This window comes from Grammomys surdaster, unplaced genomic scaffold (genome assembly GCF_004785775.1).
Source record: "Grammomys surdaster isolate TR1022 unplaced genomic scaffold, NIH_TR_1.0 173, whole genome shotgun sequence".
Taxonomy (NCBI): Eukaryota; Metazoa; Chordata; class Mammalia; order Rodentia; family Muridae; genus Grammomys; species Grammomys surdaster.
Window position 1 is genome coordinate 3,307,571 of NW_021604621.1, and position 22,920 is coordinate 3,330,490.

At 35.3% G+C, this 22,920-nt stretch overlaps 1 protein-coding gene across 2 annotated transcripts in view; it reads right to left on the reverse strand.

Annotated features, from left to right (window-relative positions):
• Positions 1-22,920, reverse strand: part of Ammecr1 (Alport syndrome, mental retardation, midface hypoplasia and elliptocytosis chromosomal region gene 1) — a 101,472-nt gene that overhangs the window by 42,563 nt on the left and 35,989 nt on the right. The window contains exon 2 of one of the 2 annotated variants that reach the window (XM_028767479.1): positions 9,750-9,860. The exons of the other annotated variant lie outside the window; for it this stretch is intronic. Within the exon in view, the coding sequence (XP_028623312.1) occupies positions 9,750-9,860 (111 nt within the window). The remainder of the gene's footprint in view (positions 1-9,749; positions 9,861-22,920) is intronic. 2 annotated transcript variants of the gene reach the window in all.

Sequence of the window (22,920 nt, forward strand, 5' to 3'; positions counted from 1 at the left end):
CACTTTAGTGAGCTGCTACCTGAGGCATGGGAACATCTCCACCCACAACAGATGAGTACTTTAAAATGTAGCCTTTTAAGATGTATTTTTGAAGGAGAAGCAATTGTACTTGATGGATTTTTCACACTGGTAAATTTAATCTAGTCAGCCTTTCCCACTGAAATATTTAATAGTGGCAGCAGCTTAAATCTAGTATTATCTGATATGATGCTCCCTAATTCTAGCCACTGCATTAGAGGTGGAAACACAGGAAAGAACAAGTCATAAACGAGTTCTCCAGGATGTTTTGAGGCCAGATTTTCTTTTTTTCCATAGTATTTTCAGGCTTGTTGAAGGCCAACCTATGTTCTCAGTTTTCCTTCCGCTCCAAAGAGCTAAAAACCTTTTCCCCAAAGCCATATTGGCTCTCTTAAGAGAGCTTTTGAAAATAAATCAGCAGTTTTAATATCTGCACTTTTTCTTAGAGTCAAAGCAATTGTTAACTCTTCCTGCAACAGCTCACTGTTAGAACTCTTCAGGTAGCCTGCCTGATACTAACACTGACACTGATACCATGTTTGAGTTTTGTACTTGATCATGCATATGCTCTGCCATGTCATCTAACTGGAGCCTGGGGTACAGGATGTGGATGTGGAGCAAAACAAACTGGCTCAAATTGGGGCTTAAAGTAACGACCCTTTTAGTAGTATAAGACTAACCATCGGTGAACAGTTCACTCTTTTTCATATATGACCTTGACCTCTATTCCAAAATCTTACAGCAGTGCTCTAGATCTAGCTAGCAACTCCCCCTATTTAGGAAGCAACAAACTGGTTATCTTACCAGAATGACTTAGGATAAAAGCAACCTGAAAAACAAAAAGAAATTCTCTTCCCTGCTACTGCCGATGAAGTCACCACAGTTGGAACCTTTCAAACTGACTTTGCAGAACATATAAGGCAGGCCTGAGGGTAACTGGCAATAGCAACAGAAGTTGAGCTCTCAGCAATCCCTGTAATTAAAGCTTCTGTAGAATTTTCTGTTTTTTTTTCTCATTTTCCCTTTTACTATAAGGAAGGACATCAACTTAGTATTTCAATGTGGAAATGTTTAAAAGGGGGGTGGGTGGAAATGGAGACACCAATATGTTAATCTCATTTAACGATGTCCCTGTAGTTTGAATGTATATTTACAGGTTAATTTTGTGAGCTAAAGTAAGGTTATAAAATCAATTAAAATGGGGTTGGAGGGATGGCTTAGGGGTTAAGAGTACTTGATACTCTTGCAAAGTACCTGGGTTCGACTCTCAGAATCCCCACACAACTGCCTATAACTCAAGTTCCAGAGGATCCAATGCCAAGTTCTGATCCCATTAGGCACCAGGCACATACACAGTACACATAAATATATACAGACAAAACACTCATACACATAAAATAAAATGAATAAATCTTAAAAAGTAATACAAATGTTTTCAGATCATGGCACCAATTATTAGGCTGCATTTTTTACATTCTTCCTGTTAAAATTTTTAAATATACTGAAAACTGTGCTACAGAATCTCTCTCCACATATATGATATATGTGTGTATGCATATGATTTATTTTGTTAACTAGAAGCAGTTCAAACAATGTAGTGCTTTAGTACCTCATTTTATACCCAATATTTGTGATTTGTTTAAAAAGTGAAAAAGAATGTAACAACATCTGTAAGTTGTTTCTAAGAAAAATATATTTTTGATTCACCATTAAAGGGTAACACAATCTTTGGCTTTAGAAGGACAACAGTTATCAGCAATAAAAAAAGAATTTTCTTCTAGTGACTACTACTTTGAATATACACATGTGTCTGAGAGAAGGGCAAGGAGCACAGAGAAAGGCTTTCTTTTTGCCTTTTAAGGAAATCTTTTCAAAAGCATTTTCTAATGCTCAAAAATACCGTAGCTAAAAATTTAATATGAAATTGCCACACCCAAACCTCAACATTCATTATTTTACACTATTTAGATCACTAGTACTATCGCCAACCCCCATCCCCAAATGTGGTAAAAGTGTACTGTTTGCATGAGGTTCTGAAGTAATCACTTTGAGCTTAAAATAATCGACATGATTATTTTATTCTTACAGAATATTAAGACAGAAATCTGTTTTCTTGTTTATTCAGGTCCTACTGACTCTAACACTTTAGACACTTATAAGTAGAACCAATATTTACCACAGAAATGTTCAGACTAAATGAAATATACTTTTAAAGGCAGCCATGAATGCACAGGTCTGTAATTCCACATACTCAAGAGACTATGGCAGGAATTGTAGGAGTTTGAGGTCAAGCTGCACAAACAGTAAGAATCTGCCCCTATCCTAAAAAAGCAATATACATATTAAATTCCTGAGTATAATTTTAGGCCTCACTTAATACGATAATGTTAGGTAATATTTCTATTCTAACAGCTTCACCAATTTAAATTCTTCCTCAGAAGAAATGAAGAGTATCTCAGGATTCTTAAGAAAGGAGGTGAATATCAGCTTAGAGTGCAACAGAAAATGAATTCACTTTAATGTAGATAGATTAGAGGAAAAGCTGTTAACTTTTGTCATCATGTGTCAAACAACAGGGCTATATAACTCAACTTGATTCTAGGTATTGCTTGGTGGTGGTGGTGATGATGATGATGGTGATGTGTGTGTGTGTACATATACCTATATGTGCATACACACACTTTTTAAATAAATAATTTAATTTTTAAAATGTCATGTGTATGAGTGTTTTGTCTGCATGAATGGTGGGTGCCTGTGGAAGTCTTTGGGCTCTCTAGACTTAAGATTTACAGATGGCTGGAAGCCACCATGTTGCGGTTGAGAATTGAACCCAGGTCATCTGGAAGAGCACCTATTGCTCTTCTCTCCAGCCAGGTAAACACATTTTCATAAGGCCCCTTTTCCAAAGGATTTTTCCATACTAAGTGTTCATTTTCCCTGTTTAAAAGCTGGTGCTGCTGAGCATGGTGGTATGTGCAATCAATCCAACCCTTGGAAGGCAGAGACAGGTGGCTCTTTGTGAGTTCAAGACCAATCTGTTCTATATACCAAATATCAAATATAATGAGACCAAGTCTCATCAAAAATGTCTGACAACAATTTGATTATAACCTTGTAGGAAAAAAGTCATGGACAATTGATTAGCCAACTGAAATAAATTACATTGGATGTGTTTTAGTTGTAGCACAATGCAATATATCTGTGTTCATCTCTTTTGTCTCCTTGGTAAAAATCTATTCTGCCTCACACTACAATTATTTATCTGCCTTCTTTCTCCTCCTATATCACAAATTCCTAAGGCAAAAAAAATACATATTTCAGGAAAAAATATTTAAACACTATTAAAAAGGCAAAATATCAACATCATGAGAGCAAGGAGGTTAAGGTCATAAATTTATATAAGAATACAGTCAGTTTTTTGTAGTTTACCCTCTGCCTGTCAAACTCAAGAATCAGGAGGCCTGACATTGAAGAAGCTCCATTTGCAGCTTCTCTCACAGCCTTTTACAGATGGCTCTTTCTGCTTTTCTGCCCTAAGGCATTGTGCCTGTGGCACTTAATCAAAGCAGCAGGGGAATTCCAAGTACAGACTCTGGAGATCTGAGAGATGTGATAGGGAATTAGAATCTGATACACTCAGTGCGTTTAATTTCTATGGCAGGAGGTGCTAGATGAGTTCAGACAATTCTCCATGATTCGGGACCCATTAGCCATACTGGGAATGGTTTCTCTTTCTATATTCTGCAGGCCAATTTTTGGGGTCACATCTATGCACATTAGCACAATCTTGAGGTAATAAAAAGAATGCATTAACCCATCAGCTAAAATGAAGATCTCAGATTTCTACAGATAAGTATCTTCATTATGTTTACCTAAGGATAATATTGAATAAAATGTATATGACAATCTAGGTTCCAAATTGTACCTTAAGTTAAATAGTTTACAAAAATCTAGCAAGTTTTCATTTGGTCACTGAGTTGAAATAACCACAGTTGGTATACGTTTTAGAACTTGGCCCATTACCCCTTTTTTCAAACAGTAAAGCATATATTGTAAATTTAGGTTATTAGTTTTGCATTATATTTTTGATAAATCTATTTTCCCCAAAGCATACACTTGCTATAGACACTTACCAAAAATAGTCTGTCCTTAACATCTCAGAATAAGCTGCCATGGCAATAATGTGCAGTAAGAAGTGGCTCAGTGATTTTTCATAAGAACAATCAATCTGGCTGATGCTAATGTAAGGACCAATATCCCACAAAAAGGGAAGAACTTATTTAATTCAATTATTTACAATGAGCCATGTATATAACTAAACTAAACAATCACAAGAATTAGCACAGAATAACCTATTCTATCTGAATGGAAAAACATAATTCTGCTGCTTACAATGGCTGTAAACTCATACTATTCTACCAAAAATGAAAGATTATGCTATCAAACACAAAAGAAAATTCAGTTTACAATGCAAGTCACCCAGACATACTCAATCTGAATAAGACCTTTCAAAGAAAAAAAAAGCAAAGCTTATTTGTAATTTTCAATATCTCAAACAATCTAACAGCAAGCCAACATTTGTAATGTGCAAACAATCCCTTGCTTGCATTTCTCATTATTCCATTTCAGCACATACACACATATACCTACCACTTGTGAACACAGAATAAAAGAAAACTCAAAATCAAAACAAACTCTTCATTTTGTATGGTTACTCCAGTTCTTAGAAAGAACTAAATAAACCCCCACTGCAAATTTCTCAGAATGCCGAGCACAACAAAGGCAGCACAGTGAAGACTGGAGCTCCAGGTCCTGCTGTAACCTATATAATTATTCTACTGCTCAGCAGACATCTATGTACAATGAAATAGATGAGAAAAAAAGATAATCATCTTGTATGCGAGGTGACTGGCCACATCCCTGTCTTTACTAAGTATCAGTAGCTCCTGTATTCTAAAATAACATGTTATTGCCATGAATTCACATAAAGAATTAGAGCTGTGCTTTTAAGATCAATTTATAAGACATTTTAAAGACCCCTTCTTTGACTGAGATGACTACATTCCTCTCTTAATCCTCATCTACTCACAAGGATGCTTTTAAGTACCAAAAAAAGATAAGCCTTTCTATTGTCCAGCTTATAAAAGCTATGAATCCACAAAACACTGTAAGTCATTGGTAAAATAAAATGATAAATACTAGAAACTTCTTATTCACTGAGACAAAAGACTATTTCTACTTCAAAGTCTAGGCAATGAAAAGGACAGTAATTGTGTACTTCACGGCCAACTTGTGTTTTCTGAGTATTTCTCTGTGACCCTCAGCTGTGCATCCATCTTTGTGTTTGTTCACTATAAACTTCCCTGCTTTTATCTTTACGCCTAAGGGAAGGGAAATGTCTTCTGTAGAGTTCCATATTGTAATTATCATAAACTTTTTATACTTTCTAATTATGTATTTTTATAATTGGGAGAACATCATCAGACAATTTATACAGTCTTCTTTCAATCTAAAATAAATCAAAATTTCAATTAAGCAAACACTGACTATGACAAAATTTCAATTAAAAACTTCATTTATGAATCAAAACTTAATCCAGAGTAGATACTTCATTTCAAAAATACCTGGTAAATTTGAAGAACCATTTAAAAGATTAATGAACTATAAACAAGCTATGTGATTGTCATCTGAGATAACTACTTTATAGGGAGACTATTCAGGTATTTGGAGACCCATTTTCATTGTAGCATTATTCACAAAAGCCCAAAGGTAGACACTGACCAAGTTTCCACAGATGAACAAATGGATACACAAAACACCATAGATATCGACACTTGAACAGGATTATTATTCAGCCTTAAAAGGGAAAGAAACTGACATATACTAGCATGTGAATAAACCTTGAAGACAGTATGCTTAGTGAAATAAACCAGCTATATGATAACAAATGGGGACCTGGAGTGGTCAATTCATAGAGACAAAATGTAGAAAGTGGTTGTCAGGGCTTAAGAGGAATGAATGGAATGAACATTTAAAGGGTAAAGAGTTCCAATCAGGAAGGATTAAAAAGTTCTTGAGATAGGCAATGGGGATGGTTATACAACATGAATGTAGTTAAGATCACAGAAGTGTACACTGTAAAATGACAAAATGTAATTTTACTAATATTTTACCAAAATAAGAATGGGTATGAGTAGCATTCTGGAAAATGGAATGTCTGCCTAATCGCTGATGAAGGCCACCAATAACTATATGTCCTTATTTTTAAAGTATCACTGAGAATTGTTTGATTCTCCTGCTCTGCTTGCTCCCCTGCTAAAGGCCAGGCTCTTAAGTTCATCTGGTTCTGTTAGTTCATTTGTGAGTTATGAACTTTACAATAGGAAGACTAGACTCCAAAAACAACTACTAACTTGCTATGTTTAGAAATAATGAATTCCTCTTGATGTCTAGGCTATACAACCAAAAATTATAGTTTCCTATCTCAAAGTAGTATTTTGATTTAAGCATTTTTCTTCTATACAATAATAATTCAAGCAAACTTTAATCATAACCCTTCATTAGAACTTTTGAAGAATTACTAATCGTTGACTTGTTAAATTCAAAGTAATCTTTTGAGTTTATTATTTTCATGGTGAAACTACAAATAAAATCAGAATAACAATTTTACTTCTGTTTATGACATCTTATTTTAGCTAACTTAATCAAACTTCCCATTAAGAGAACACATGACAGAGAATTCTGTGTGTATGTCAAAGTGCAAAGTATATTCTTTGCAGTCCATGGCCTGAATTTGAATTTGAGTTCTACCATTTACTAACTAGATGCAAGACTGAGTAAATTATTCAAATTCATTAATCTCTGTTTCATCGATGTAAAGATATAGTTATTAATATCTACAAATTAGTATAAAAATGCACAAAGCTGTTCCTAACAGCATAACATGTAGGAAATAAGTATACTATTTGAGTCAGACAAGGAAGAGAGAAGGGTTCATGGGACCCCAGCACTTCACTGCTGAACCATTGCTGCTGGAAGGTAAACACTAGCGGAAGGGAAGTCACTGTCTTCCCTTGTTTGCCCACTGGTGAGACCACCAAGCTTCAGTACAGATTTGCAACCTCATAGTCATACAAGCAAGCCACGCTAAACTCACTGTCATAAACAAAAAGCAAACTCATGTCATAAACAAAACCAAAGCATGGCTGTGAAAAAGTGTCCTCTAAGGACGGTGGAAGTGACAGTGAAGATAGAAGAAGGCAGGGTAAGGGTAAGAAGATTGCATTATATGAGGCTGTCAAATAACTAATGTAACTAATCCAATGTTACTTGCCTTTAAAAACTAAATATATTTAAGATACACATATAAACACACACACACACACACACACGTAGAGGAACTGAGCACTTTTGGGACTGAAAAGCCTTATTACATTAAAACTTCTAAAAAATGACTCCATACAGCTTGTGCTTCTAAAATGAATTAAAATACTAATTAAATTTTAAAGATTTCTTTTATCTCTTCTAAATATCAAGATTTATATGTAAATTATATTATAGTGACACAAACATAACAAGCAAACAGGTTCCATATATGTGTGCATATAAAACACAATATATATATGCATTACTTTTTAATGTGCTATATACAATTTAAGGAAGCTGTATAGAAATACAAGGTAAAGGTTAAAAAGTAACCAGGAAGTTCCCAGGGACAGACAACAATGCAATGAGAGTAAAATGTACACAACTACACAGATACAAGCAATTTTCAATTGTGTGAAAAATTCACTAAGTTCACATTATTCTCAGGAATAAAAAATTCTCACAAGGTCAAAAAAAAAAAGTTGGATACTCTTACCTCCTAGGCAAACGAATTTCTCTAAACAAAAGCAAGTTGTTACCAGTTACCACTGCCACCAAAGATTTGTAAAGTATGGAATATTTCATAATGGAATGTTTCCCACAATTTCGCCTGAAAGCACCAAGAAGCTCTATACTATATATTGTGTGTGTGTGCAAACATAAAGTTTTACACTTGTAAAATTTCTTAACAGGCTTGAGTCTACTAAGTTATGTTCCTTGGAATCCTGGCAGCACAAGACACCGGACTAGAGGGACAAAAGGGTGTGCAGTCAGATAAACTGGAGTCTAAAATGGTACCTTATAGAGTTTTTCAGATTTAGAACAATCCTTACACACAAGGATCTGAAACTTTCTGCAATGAACGAGAGCTGTTTACATTTGTCATCTGCTATCAATGTTTCTCAAGTTCACTTGGCCAAAGAACTCTTTCTCAGGCATTGTCAAGGAGCCAGTATGCCTTGTAACAAGTGCTTTTGGAAATATATAATAAATTATCCATTATATGTAGTAAACATGTAATTGCATATGTATGTTTCCCCAAAAAGTAGTCACTTAAAGAATTTGATTAAATCTATCTTATTTCATGTTTAAAAAAATTCCTTGGGTAGCACTTATACTCTTTAGTGAGCTGGAGTTCTTTCCAGAAGATAAATAGATGGATGGACAAATACAGAGTTATAGATATTTGACCACTCAAAAGTTTTGTGCTGTTTAACCAAGGTCAAACATATGGTTTCTAATAGTTGGGAAGAGACAATAAATATGTCCTCTAAACTAGTCTTTCTTTTTTCTTGAGACTATGGGCCAAGAAAACCTTGCAGCAAACTACTACATACCTTAAAACATGAAAACATTAAATGCACAGGTTTTTTTTTTTTAAAACTGATATTATAAGTCTGGATTTACACAACTCTACAGTAAGATGATAAACTTTCACATCAATCCTGTAGCAAAATAGTAATTAATAAATTTCATTCTCCTAACATCCTCCTAACAATGATATTGAGTATATAGAAGAAAATACTAGAATTCTCACCTATGGAAGCCATGCAACTTGCCCCAAGTACCAATAGTTAGCAAGGACCAATCTCTTATTATACCAATACTGTATGCATTACAACTATGTGTCGGTAGCCACACTAAAACATGAACAAAAACAGGAAATACCTTTACTAAGTGCTCATTATTTAAGACATTTTCTTCTTCTCTGAAATAATTTTGGAACATAATCTGCTAGAAGCGGTATTTATCAAAATCAGATGGCATGTTAGATAGCATTCTGTTAGTTGAGAAATTGAAGGCAAAGTCTTACAAAGTGTAATGAGGCACTTGTTATGTTCCCATTGTGTTAGAGGAAACCAAATAAGCAAGCTTCAGTTCTGTTGAGGGTGAAATGTGAATGGCAATGATTATGCTGCCAGGCTGTGACATTACTTTCTTCCTAGGATTTCTTTTAAAGTTTTAAAGCATATAAATGTGTAGCAAAACGTATAAAACGAAGGAGGAAAACCCAACAACTCTTTTGATCCAGGCTGTTAAGGTAGAAATCATACTTTTGGTTTTGGTAACTCATGGACATTTACTCACTCATTTTCAAGTTATACATAATAAGCTTCCCACTAGAAGAAAAATAGTCACTTTAAAAATCAATCCAAGATAAATGTTACCATAGCATTTTATATAATGATACACAGCAATAATATTTTATAAAAGAAGGTATCTAGACACCAGAAAGGAAAATCCTAAAAAGAAATGAGAGAGTAATATCAACAATTTAATAAATGTAAAGCAGTTAAAGTATCACATTCAAATAGCATAAAATGTTTTTGTCAGTAGAAGTAAATGAAACAGATATTGGTCTTCACCTGGTAAGTGTGTACTCCCTGAGTCCTGAATGCAAATTCATGGCAGAAAAGGTACCTATGCATCCTCGAAGTCTTTTGTCTCGACCAATCTTCCATGTTACAAACAGTGGGCTGTAAGAACATAAAATAGGGTAAACCAGTCAATTCAACCAAGACAGCATCTACTGAATCTTCCCCATATGCTAGGTCTAGCGCCTAAGAAATAAAGACCAAAAGACAAGCCCTGAAGAAACTCTTGGTTAGTGCACTGTGTTGAGTCTCTTCTGCACATTAGACACCAAAATTAACGTTTTTACAAGGTCTAAATGTTAATCTTCATCAACAATTCTTACAGACTGATATTAATTTCCAGTTTACAAACCAAACATAGTAAAATAAACACTCAAACTTGGTAATGTTTAATCCAGAGCCTTAAATCAGCACAAATGTCTGAAGGATTCTCTGTTTAAACCTAGGATCACTGGCTCATTTGGAAGTCTGATCTAGAAAACTGGGAACAGGTAATCAACAACTTCAACAAATACCCTTCCTTATGAAAGATTAAAAAGTAGCCATTGGTTTGTAGGAAGCCAGTGCAGAGGCAAACAGTCACAGCTTACTAACACAAGGCAGGTGAAAACATGCACTATCCACCAAGCCCAAAATGCCATCAATTAAATTAAAGGGATAGAAAAACATTTCATCAGACCTCATGGGTCTTTAGTTTGCTCCAGCAAAATTAGGATGGTTCAGATAGGTGAAGTGTGGCTGCAAACATTAACCAGCAAATACCCTTAAACTAGAAATTTTTATTTTTACACAAAAGGTTTTATATAATATGTGGTACACAAAATGGAGTTGAATGTGGTAGACACTTGGTTTCTGCAGCAAACCAGTAACAGCCTCAACTAATGATTCAGTCTGACCAATTATGTTCTAATTAGAAATAGGTTTATATAATCTTTACCCTTTAGGATATTTTGCAAAAATATAAATATATCACAGGTAACATGGTGTGTGTATTACTATGAATATTCATAATAATAATGGCATAACTTACTCCTTTCTAAAATATTTAAATTTAGGATGATATACCATATTTTATATATTTCTCATTATTCCCTAGTGACACACCTTTAATCCTAGCACTGGGGAGGCAGAGGCACACAGATCGCTCGCTGTGAGTTCAAGGCCAGCCTGGTCTACAGAGAGAGTTCCAGGACAGCCAAGGGTGCACAGAGAAACCCTGTCTTGAAAACAAAAAACCAAATATACAAAAGAGAAAAAGAACAAGAAAACCTGCAGGATCTCCATGACCCAGGGCAACAACAGGCCTTCCGAGAGGAGCCCTGGTGAGGATCCAGCATTGCTAGAGTAGCAGAAGCCAGAGGCCTTGAACCAGACTTATGACTCATTGCAAGTAAAGCTGTGTGGACTAAAGGGTGTACTGTGGAACACACGGTGGCACACTGCAGCTTCCAGGACTAGATGTTTGCTTGTTTGTTTTTCTTTTTAGTTTTCTTTTCTTTTGTCGGTGTTGCAAGGGTGGAGGGCTGATATGAAGGGACGGGGAGACGAATAGAATTGAGGTGCAGGGTGTGAAATTCACAAAGAATCAATAAAAAGGTTAAAAAAAAGTCCTTGCATGATAAGATAGTCCATTAAGGCAGTTTAATTATCCACCTCAAACATTTTAAGTTACGGCAAGTTCTGACAGGCACAATGGCAAACTGGGTTCCAAACAAGCACCACAGACAAACCAGGGTGTGCTATGAAAAGGCCCCTTCCTCCATGAACTCAATGCTCAATAGTACTGAAATCTATGACACCAATATCGAGGCAAAGGTGACATTCAGGCACTGGGTGTGACCTACACTAAAGGTATTAAAGGAAAAACCAAAAAGACAGCCCAACTTTTCTGCTTTCTAGCTCATATATGCTAAATACAGATAAATTTAAACTCTTTAGTTTTCCATTTGCCATCTTGGTGTAGTCCATATCTGCAACCACTCCTAAGGACAGAAGATCATCAATACTCTCTCATTACATTGACTAGACAACATTCTTACATAAGACAGGCCCTTTGACAGAGTTGACAGCTGCAGAATGAAGAAAGTCATCCTGTGATCTATATAAAGCCATGTTTTCAAAGTACCTTGAAGATTTTTCAATAATACAGACCTACCTACATTGTATATTTTCATCACCAGTGAATTAAGAAACATAAAATTGGGAGTGAATTCATCATTTCTTACCAACACATTTGAAATGGACGCCACTTAAAAGTGCTATACCTTCAATTATTTACCCCACTAGAAGACACACGTCATTTTTCTTCTAATAATATAACCATACCTTTTCCAGTAAATACTTAAAATATACAGGATAAATAGAAGAACTACATGTACTGAACACTATATTGAACTGTGAAATATGTTGGAAGGAATTCAGCCACATAGTAGGGGAAATTACATGTGGTTTCTTATAATGCTACGTTCATTCTTCGGGACACTGTTAATATATGGCTAAGGGTGCTCCGGGATTACATTTTTGCAAAGCGGTCTAGGAAGAAAAGGCACTTCACAATAATTCAGGGCACGGGGATGCAAAAGTGCAGAGGACAATAACTTTTATAATGTGCTGAGGTCTCTTCCAGATTTAACATTCTTTGAACTTTTGACATTATTGAGTAAGTGTTGTTAAGAATCCTCATAACAAGTAAATTATCTACGTTATTTCCTATTCCTTACCTGCCCTAGGCAATATCCACTTTGGGAGTTAAGATTGCAGTAAAGCAGCTGTCAAGAAGGGAAGGGAATGACAACCCTACTAAGTTTAAGACAGATGTTTGAAAATGTAAGAATTCAGACTTTTAGTAGACAGAATAAAGTTTTTTCTTAAATGTCTGGGTCTCTGATTTGTCATTTACAAATGCACATCCAGTATCTTTTATCTTGGAAAAAAGTGTTCACAGGCTTAAAAATAAAGCATCTAAAAGCATCATTTAATGGAAAAAAAGAATTTAGGCAGTTGAGCATTTTAAAGTAGACTGATAGAAAACAAATCACTGAGCCCAAAATACAACATCATATGAATAATGATGACTCTGTACAGGGCAATGGCTGCACAAACGCTCAATGTGTGTTATCTAAAAATAGTAACAACATATTTTCACTCCAAACATAGGAAAGGAATAGGTGACTTCATTCTTAAATATCGTATTAAACTACATATAAGTTTGCCAATGTGTGTAAGCTAAGCCATCAGCATAAGCAGAATCAGATCAAAGGGAAAAGGGGGTTTGGAGCCTGCTGAGAGGAGCTATTCAAATAGCACGCAAATATGGAAAATGGTTCATAGTAAGACAAGGATTGAATGTTTTTGGAAAATGCTTTTGCCATATGGTTTAAGGCCACCTACATACATTGAAAAAAATACTACAAACTACAAAAAGGATCAAAATGAGTTGAAATAATGGAATTGTTTTTTCTGAGGGTAACCAGATGTAGCTTTTAAAGGAATTATCCTACTTCTGAACATTGTGTACCAGTATGTTCTGAGAAATCTTTGGAGGAAAGTAAATCCCATTTTCCCAAGCCCATATATAGAAACAGGAAGCTACTACCTAATCTAGGTGAATCCTCCCTTCCAACTGGCAGCCAGTTACTGTCAGATCAAAAGTAGCTCTCCAAAACGTAGCTGTTATGGAACAATAATGACACAAAGAACAATATAAATCTGTACAGGCTTCTCCCAGTACAAATTTCATGCCACTTCCAATGTCCTCTTCTCAGACAGTCTATTGATTTAAGCCACAATGCATTAGAAATGTGTTTGTAGGACTAGAGTACAATTACATGAGACAATGAAACAGATGTATTTACTGAACAATAGTGTAGCTCAAGGCCTACCTCTCCTTCCACAACGACAGAAAATGAGAAGTTTAAAAAAACATAGTCCATGGCGAGCTCTCACTTCTCATTTTGAATGAAGCTTTCCGATAACAACATTAGCACAATAATATAAACCATACCTACATTTTGCTATGGGCACTCAGCAAGATCATTTGTTTTAAAGGTAGATAAAAGGGAAAAGAGAAGCCTTGTATCCTAGTTTGTTTCTTAGCTCGAAAATCCAATTATATTCCTCATACCATGTAATTACATGCTGGGATCTAGGAAGCTTAAAGTAAAAAGCAGAAATGAGGGTACCTTCTTTCCACCACCAAGTGAAGACATTTCTCTTCCTACTTCAATGAAAAGAAATTGTATATTTCCTTTGCAGGCCATATAAATTGCAGGTTTCATGAATATAAAATATGTTCAACATCATTACATCCTGAATTAGTCAGCAGGGCTGCAACAATAACTATCATATCAATAATTATCAATAATTGCTCAAAGAAACTTTTCCTATACTTTAGGACCTACAAATCCCATGATCCAGGTTATAGTAGAGTTTAGTTCTTGGAGAGAGCCCTCTTCCAGGCTTATAGAAAACTACTTGGTCCTCAAATGCCATTTCCTATGAGCATGGTGAGGTGGCATCTTCAGGGTAGTAAGTACAGCTGTCATGTAAATTACCACAGAATGGAAAAACTCTCTGGATACCAAACAGTTAACTATATAGATAAGCAGAAGGATTAGTCTCCTCCCATTCCTCCTCCCCCTCTTCTTCTTCCCCTCTCCCTCCGCCTACACTCAGGAGTGGACCGACTAGCTGGAAAGACGTTAGGATGTACTAGAAGTGCATCAGAGACAGTAGTTCTCTAATGCTGCGGCCCTTTAATACAGTTCCTCATGTTGTTGTGGTGACCCCCAACCATAAAATTATTTTCATTGCTATTGAATAAGTGTAATTTTGCTACTGTTGGGAATCATAATTTAATAAATATCTATGTTTTCTGATAGTCTTAAGAGATACCTACAAAAAGGGTTATTTGACCCCACGGGTTGAGAACTACTGATCTAGAAAGACCAGCACCAATTTAAAAGTTCTTACACTGTTCCTATTAGAAACCCACATCAAAGTCTACCGTTTCATCCTCTATTACCAACAAACACCCTTTATAGTCTCCTCCCTGCCTTCTCATTGCACGTTGTCCTGTTACTTGGCAGCCTTTGTGAAATGCAGGTCTTCTGCCTCATTCTCTACAAACTGTCCTCCAAATGAAAACTCTCACTGCCTTTGTTTAGTGATTATTTATCTCTGTATGGGATCTGATCATTTAATTATACAATTTATGCTATGAAATGAATAATGCTTAAACTCTGGATAATCTGAATCTCAAATCAGTTGGAAATGAGGAGGAAGTAGGCTAAACTGGAAGAGTAAAGGGAGGGGAGGGGAGGGGAGGTTAAAATGCATTGGACACTTTTTCGTCCACACCATTTTTTTATTATAGATGAAAATATCCTAATTAAAAGCACAAAAAAACCCACCATAGCTCTTTATACTACAACCTTTGTATGTAGCCTGTAATCTCATAGCTCCTGAGAAACTAAGGCAATGAGTACAGTATATGTGTATGTATAGTATAAGTATAGTATGTATGAATAGATCATAAATATCTAAGAATTACCATATTTTAATACTTTTTTGGCTTGATAGTAATAGAAATAAAGTAATAGCAGCATTATATGATTTTCTTCCATTTTTATATTTCTAATTTAGTTGGTAAATGGCAGAGGAAGGAGAGAAGTAAAGTCTAACCGAGGATTAGGAAAGCTGAATTCTCTTTATAAATCAAGACTAATCACCAGTGACACGCAGGCACCCCAATCAGAAGCGTACTTTAGATTACCATGATTTTGCCAATTTTCGAACTGAAGGAACTATTTCTTCCTCTTAGAAAGACTAAATCAACCATTTTCAGCAAACTTGTTTAAAATTCAGTTTCAGGTCGACAGGCTGCCTTATTTTTTTTATTACAGTCCAATTTAGATAAGAATGATTACCTGGCCTGGAAAAATAACATATCTGTACACATTTTCTTTTCCTAATTTATACTGTAGTGGGCACTGAATTTAATACATGGCAACATTTTGGAAATGGACTAGCTACGGTTTCTTCCCTGACAAGAGAAACACACTACAAATTTTTATTACTTGAGTATCTAACTCACTAATTTTAGGTGATAATTTATTACAAATTTCAAAAATGAAACAATTTCCATTTGAATTTACTACTCCAAAATCTTTTTTTTCTCAAAGAGCTTTAAACCTTGCAACTCAGCTTTTCCTATGAAAAGGGTTATTTTAATATGAAACAGACCAAGCAAAAAGAGGCTTTATTGTTGACATCTGAAGATTCCTCGGCATGAACAAAATTAAGAAAACAAAATTAGGTCCAGAAGTTTTAGAATGAATAGCAATGGACACAATTAGTGGGTACAGTTTCCTCTCAGTTTTTTCTACCGTTAAAGAATTTTAGGGGGCTTTGCTTTGGTATTTTCCTGTACCTGAATATGTAGCATAACCAGGGAAATCACAATGCTTTAAAGAAAACAACAGAAACAACCAAGGGGTTAGATTTTGTACCTATGTTCTAGCTTCTCAGTTACTGAACTCTCCTTTACCCTCTTGCCTTTGCTGTGGAGCCCACTCAGGAGGAATGGGGTAGATAGGAAAGAAACATGCTAAGTAATTTAAGCACTAACGTAAAGTGAGCTGGAAAATCATTTTAGTGTCTTGGTTCTAGATTTTATCTTCTTTCTCATTCCATGGAGATCTGATGGAATGTGTCAGCCTAATAAAGTAAGATCCACGATAAAAGTGATGAATTTGTTTTTCGTGTGTTTTCTGCATTTAGTTAGCAAGGCTGACTTTTTTATTTTAAGGTCCTTCTTTGGACTACATGCTCCTATGGAAGAAAGGAGCTGGAAAGGCATAGTTTTCAGTAGAAAAATCATCAAGGCTCTCTCATTTTAGGGGAAGAAAATCAGACTCAAGGGACCAAGCAGACAACTGACAATCTAGTTTTCCTCTCCCTCATTCTTTTTTTTCCCTTTCAGAAAACACCTGAAACTTCAAGAATCTCTACCATGAAATATATAAGATTGTGTGTCTGTATGTGTATGAGAGCATGTGCATGTGTGGTGTCAAGGATTGAACCCACACCCTCATACAAGTTAGGTGAGCACTCTACCACTGAGCTACACTTGACTTGGCCTACAGTGGTTTTTCTTCCAAACTGCTTCTTTAAACATCACTTTTACCTAAATGTAATTGTTACATAAAAAAGCACCAGAATCAAGTGTGAAATTCCAAAAACTGTGGCACACACACAAACACACACACACACACACACACATACACACACACACACACACACACGTAAGTTGAACCACAATCAAGGTCTGGAACTCTTAATATTATCCCAAAGAGTTCCTACATGCCCTTTGGTAATAGTTTCCTTCCTGGAAAATACCAACCTACTTTTTATCACTACAGTTTTCTTTTCTAGAATTCCATATAAACAGGGTCAATTCTATCTAGCATCCATTGTTGTCAGTATTCTGGCACCTAGCACAGTGCTCTAGATATTGAAACATCTTAGATGATCGTTACTATTACTTAGCATTCCATGGAATGAATATAACAAAAAAGTTATCCAGTAAACTACTGGTAGCTATATAGGTTGCCTCTAGTTTGGTGATAGATGTGTAGGTTGCTTCCAGTTTGGTGAGAGATATGCAGGTGGCTTCTAGTTTGGGAGAATTACAAATGAGGATACTGATATTATTTTTCTTCAAGTTTTAACAGCTTTACTTAACTAAATGTATTATACACAATTAGTTTACATAGTTACAAACAATTATGATACTCTCATCACAATCAAGGTAAAAGACATATCTGTCAGCTTACCCAAAGTTGCATCCTTTTATTTTGTTTTAGGCTAGGGATAATTAACATGATATTACCTTCATGGATTTTGATATAACCATACTATAAAAACTATAGGGCTATGTCACATAGATTTTTACAGCTTAAATCAAGCTTAATTATAACCTAACATAACAATGAACAATCCTCCAGCCCTGTCTTAAGCTTCTAGTAATCATTATTACAGATTTCTCACATAAGCATCACCACAGTGTTTGTAATCATGCAGTGTTTGTTCTCCTGTGGCTGCTTTATTTCACTTAGCAAAATAGTCTCTAGATGAGTCCACATTGTTGCAAATACCAGGACTTTTTTTCCATTTTAAGAGTGGTATAACAATTCTTTTATTTATTTATTCGATTATTATGAGTTACTTCCATACCTCGGTTATTCTGAATAATGACACAGTGCATACTAAACTGACAAAACCCTTAAGCTCCCATTTTCAATTCTTTTGTACTCAAATGTGGACTGTTGGAGCACTGTGGCAGTCCTGAATTAAAATTTATGAGCAATTTTTACACTGTTCTCCATGGTTCGTGTACATTCTCACCAACAGGTCCCAATCTCATTTGCCTTGTTGTATGAATTAAGAAGTGTTCTATTGCCCTCTATATTCTGAATTTACCTTATTTGTTCTTTAAACATCTTATAGTACTTACCATCAAATATATCAGTAACTAGATTTTTAATTGTGGGATGATTCTCAATTTCTTAATTTTTTGACAGATGTTAAGCTCTTCAGATTTCTTAGCTCTTTCTGAGTTCATTTTGATCAACTGTGCCTTTCAATGAATCTTTTCATTTATCTATGTTGTAGAAATTCCTAGCATAATATTCAGAATAGTCTCTTACTCTTTCTGTGACTTCAAAAGTTGTAAAGGGATCCATTCCGTTGTCTCCAACATTGAGTATTTGCAAGTATGTCTTTTTTCCCTTTTAATCTTTGTAAATGTAGCTATAAACTCAACAAGTTTATTGTTCTTACTAGGAGCTGACATCTGCTTTGTAGCTTTTCTGTACTGCTTATTTTCCATTTACTAATCTTTACTTTTCTTTATTTCTCTCATTTATCTGGAAGGACCTGCACTTGTTCCCTAGTTGCTTAAAGTAGAAGTTTGTTGAATTTAGGTTCTCCTTTTAAAGTTATATCTGTTCAAGCACTGTGGTACTTGCATCTCATAAATTTGCATATGCTGTATTTTATTATTATATCTAAAATATCTCCTAACATCTCTTATGATTTTGGCTCATTATCTTTTTAGATATATACTGAAAGCCAGACATGGCAGCACATGATTGTAATCCCAGCCCATGAGAAGGTAAGGCAGGAGATTCACTGTAACTTCGAAGCCAGCTTTGGTTACATAGTCAATTCTAAGCTGGCCTGGATTACACGATGAGACTATCTCAAAATAACAATAATCACAACAAACAAATATATTGTATAACAGCCTAATATTTTGGGAATTTCCAGATATCTTTTTGTTACTTTTAATTTCATTTTTCTTAATGAATATACGTTATATGAGTTCCTTGCTAAATATGCTGAAAGTGTATTTTATGGCTCACAGTGAATGTAACATGACCTGGAGAAGAAAATGTATTCTGGTAGTGTTGTGTTTAATACTTTATGTCAATTAGATTCAGTTGATTGTGCTATTTGCGTTCTATCTCCTCAATGAAGTTTCCTCTACTATTTCTGGTTCTATCAAGCACCAAGTTAAGATAGTTAAAATATCCAATTCTGATGATAGTTTTGTCTGTTTAACTTATCAGAATATGTTTGTTTTCCATTTATTTTCCAAGTTCTGCTAGGGACCTATTTCCAGTCATTGATTTCTTAGTGAATTGATCACTTTATCATTATGAAATGGCTAGCCTTATTCTTGGTAATACTTCCTAAAGACTACTTCATTTCATACTAATACGGGCATTCTGGCTTCTTCATGGTTATTGTTCACATATCTTTTTCCATATTCATGCGCTTAACCCGTGTTTATTCTTAAAATTAGCTCTTATGTATAGTGTACTATTAGGTTTTGCATTTTTGCAACTCTTAATAGCAGTGACTGCATTACTTATATCTATTGTATGGTTACATTTACATCTACAATATCTATATGTGTGTGTGCATGTTTGTGTATACATTGCTTGCATGTGTATTAGAAGTGCCTGCTTATCTGTTGGGTAGAAATTGAGACTATGTGTCACTAAATCTGGAGCTCACTGGTTTGGTTAGACTGACTGGCCGGCCATCCCTAGGTCCTACTGTCTCTGCTCCCATTGGGCATTACTTTCCCAGTGCTTAAAGAATGCCAGGAATATTTCTTACAGGTGGGGTGTGATGGAGCCGATTCTTTCCATTTTCATCTCAAACTTTGAATTTCACTCTCATTTCTTTTTCTTCTTCATTTTAAAGACACTTTTATTACCTATGGATTTTATAATCAGAAGTACATTTTCTCACTTTAAGCACAGTGTATCATCCTCTGACTGTCAGTGTTTCTTCTGAGAAGGAAATGACCCTCTCTGCACTCAACGTTTTTGTTTTTCTCCAGCAGCATTTAAAATGCAATCACTGGTTTTAACCGGTTGATTATAATTACTATACTCTTATTTTATTTGCAGTTTTTCTGCTTCTAAATTTTCTGTTACTAAGTTTCTTAGATCTATAGAGAGAGGGGTCCAAAGTGGTCAATATATTTGGAAATTTTAGACATTACTTCAACTATTTTCTGTTTATTCTCTTTCCTTGACCCTTGTTACCTGGCATATAAATCTACTTAATAGTTCCTCAGAGTTCAATGAATTTTCCGCAACTTGCCTATTCTCATTGTGTCTGAGATTGGACAATTTCCACTCTTACATATTAAAATTCATCAGTACTTTTTCCTGTAATATTTACCTTGCTATTTATCTCATCCAGTAAATTTTCATTTCCTATGGTACACTTTTCACTTCTAGAAGTTCCTTTTGGCTCTCTATAGTCTTCTATTTTTTTATTTGCAATATTTAGGCTTTCCATTTAATCCTTCAATGTATTTTCAGTTGTTTAAGTCTCCCTCTGTCAATTTTATTGCTGTTGTCTTCGTTTCTGTTGACTAACTTTCTCTTAGTTACAGCTCACATTTCACTGCTTTTTGGAAGATCTAATAATGGAGGGTGCTAGATCTTTTAATAATTATACTGTTGAGCATCTGGATTTTGTTCTATTCCCTTAGGAAGTATTCAAGTTTTTGCATGCAGTAAAATTACTGTTAGTCATTTTTCAAGGTGTTTTTTTCTTTTGTTATTTGAGATCAGAGAAGCCTTCTCTAGGATTAATCTAAGTCTCCTACTATGGTTTAAGAGTCTCTACTGTAGACACATGGTAACTGGACAATTTTTCCTAGCACCTGGTGTAGGAACACAGATGCTCTTTATGACGATACCTGCACAGATTTACATCTATTCAGAATTTTGGAATGACTTCTGTCTGTAGTCCCCCATCTCTAATAACCTCTTCCACCAATTCCTGCTATCTACACCTCCTTCTCTCTTAAGTTCAGCAAGATCATAGGCTCACAGACCTTGAAACTGGCTGCAGACAAAAAGTCAGGAGGCCTCATTTTGTTCATCTGTTCCCTCCCTTTCAGAGATTGTAGCCTGTATGCCTGATGCCCGAAGTAAGAATACAATTGTTGTTCTTATATCTGGACTGGTTCCCAGTTCTTTTTGGGAGATAAGACTTGAAAAGTAACCAGTCATGTACCAGCTATTCTTTCATGAACAGAAGAAGTCTTAAAGCCTCTTAACCTTGAGTAACTTTAAGGATCCAACTCTGGTAGATTTCATATCAAAAATGTGGAAAAACTTGCCACACACAATAATAGAAGATTACTGCCAGCAGGAAAACAGCTCAGGAAGCAGAAGGCAAAAGGTACAGATCTCTTCAGCTTTGACAGGTGGGAAAAAATATTAAGTGACTCAACCAATTTCAGGGGCAACACACTGCTCAGACCGAAAGGTTAGAGATGTCACTGCTCAAAATCTCACTTTGAAAACTCAGTGTCCAAAATAATGAACGAAAGAAAGAGGAAAAAAAAGTCAAAGAACTCAGGTAGAAATTGTACATGACTAAAGTGACAGTTAACAGTTACAATGATATTCCCTTAAGTCCCTGGGAAAAGTAGATCACTCTTTTTATTCTCCCTCCATGAGTTAAAATATAAAAACAATCTGAAAAAAAAACATATTTATAAGACCTGACATATTTGAGGATGTTCTCAGAAATCATGAACTATATCTGATCTATATGTATCTCTATTTTAAAGGGGATATTTTAGTTGTGACTATTTATACAGTTTCACCTTACAGCTACTTATCTCACTGTGACCACAGACAACACAAAATATATCAGATTTACTACTACAAACCTTGCAATGACAATGTCATATCTATAAAGGAGCATTTACCTAAGGACAGGAACTCCATATGCAGTAAGACAGATACACAAAGCCCTTTATCACAAAACAGAAGAAAAACAGAATAATACTATTAAGTAATTATATCCAAAAATATATTTTAAAAGTACTCACCAACACATCAGGCAATACTATGATAGTTCAATATTTATAGAGTAATGTGAACTACTTTCTAATTTGGGAGACAAAAAACAAAGTAAGTTTCTACAGGAAATTAGGACAGCAACAAGAAAGTCAATGCAGACATGTGAGAGGAAAGTAAAATCTATGAATGACAATGGCTGAGATGGAGGATACATGCTTACCTATAAAGCAGTCCACTTGCTTTACCTTTAATAGTCCTATATAGCTGTCTACTTCAAAGCCTGCATCTCTGTAAACAAATCAAATAGAAGCCAAACAAAGGGACCCTGGGAAGACAAGAGAAAGGAGAGGAAAACACACACACACACACACACACACACGCACACGCACACGCACACGCACACGCACGCATGCTGTACCAAGAATCTCTACTATAACTTCCTGTGTGTATTTAAATGGTTAGGTTTAAAAAGTCTCCAAGTAACCTGCTAGGTATATGGTAAAACAGAGATTAGTATATGGTCTAGCAATGAGAGGAAGCTACTTAATCACAGCAGTAACAGATGAAAGTACAATTTGTCAGAACTGTGGCACAAGCATTATTATCTTAGCTACTCAAAAGGCAGAAGGCCTGCAAGTTCAAGGCCTGCTTGGCCTATAGTGAGCTCAAGAACAGCTTGAATAACTTAGTAAAAACCCTTCAGAAAATATAAAGTAAGAAAAAGAGCTGGGAATATAACTCTGTAGCAGAGTGCTGGC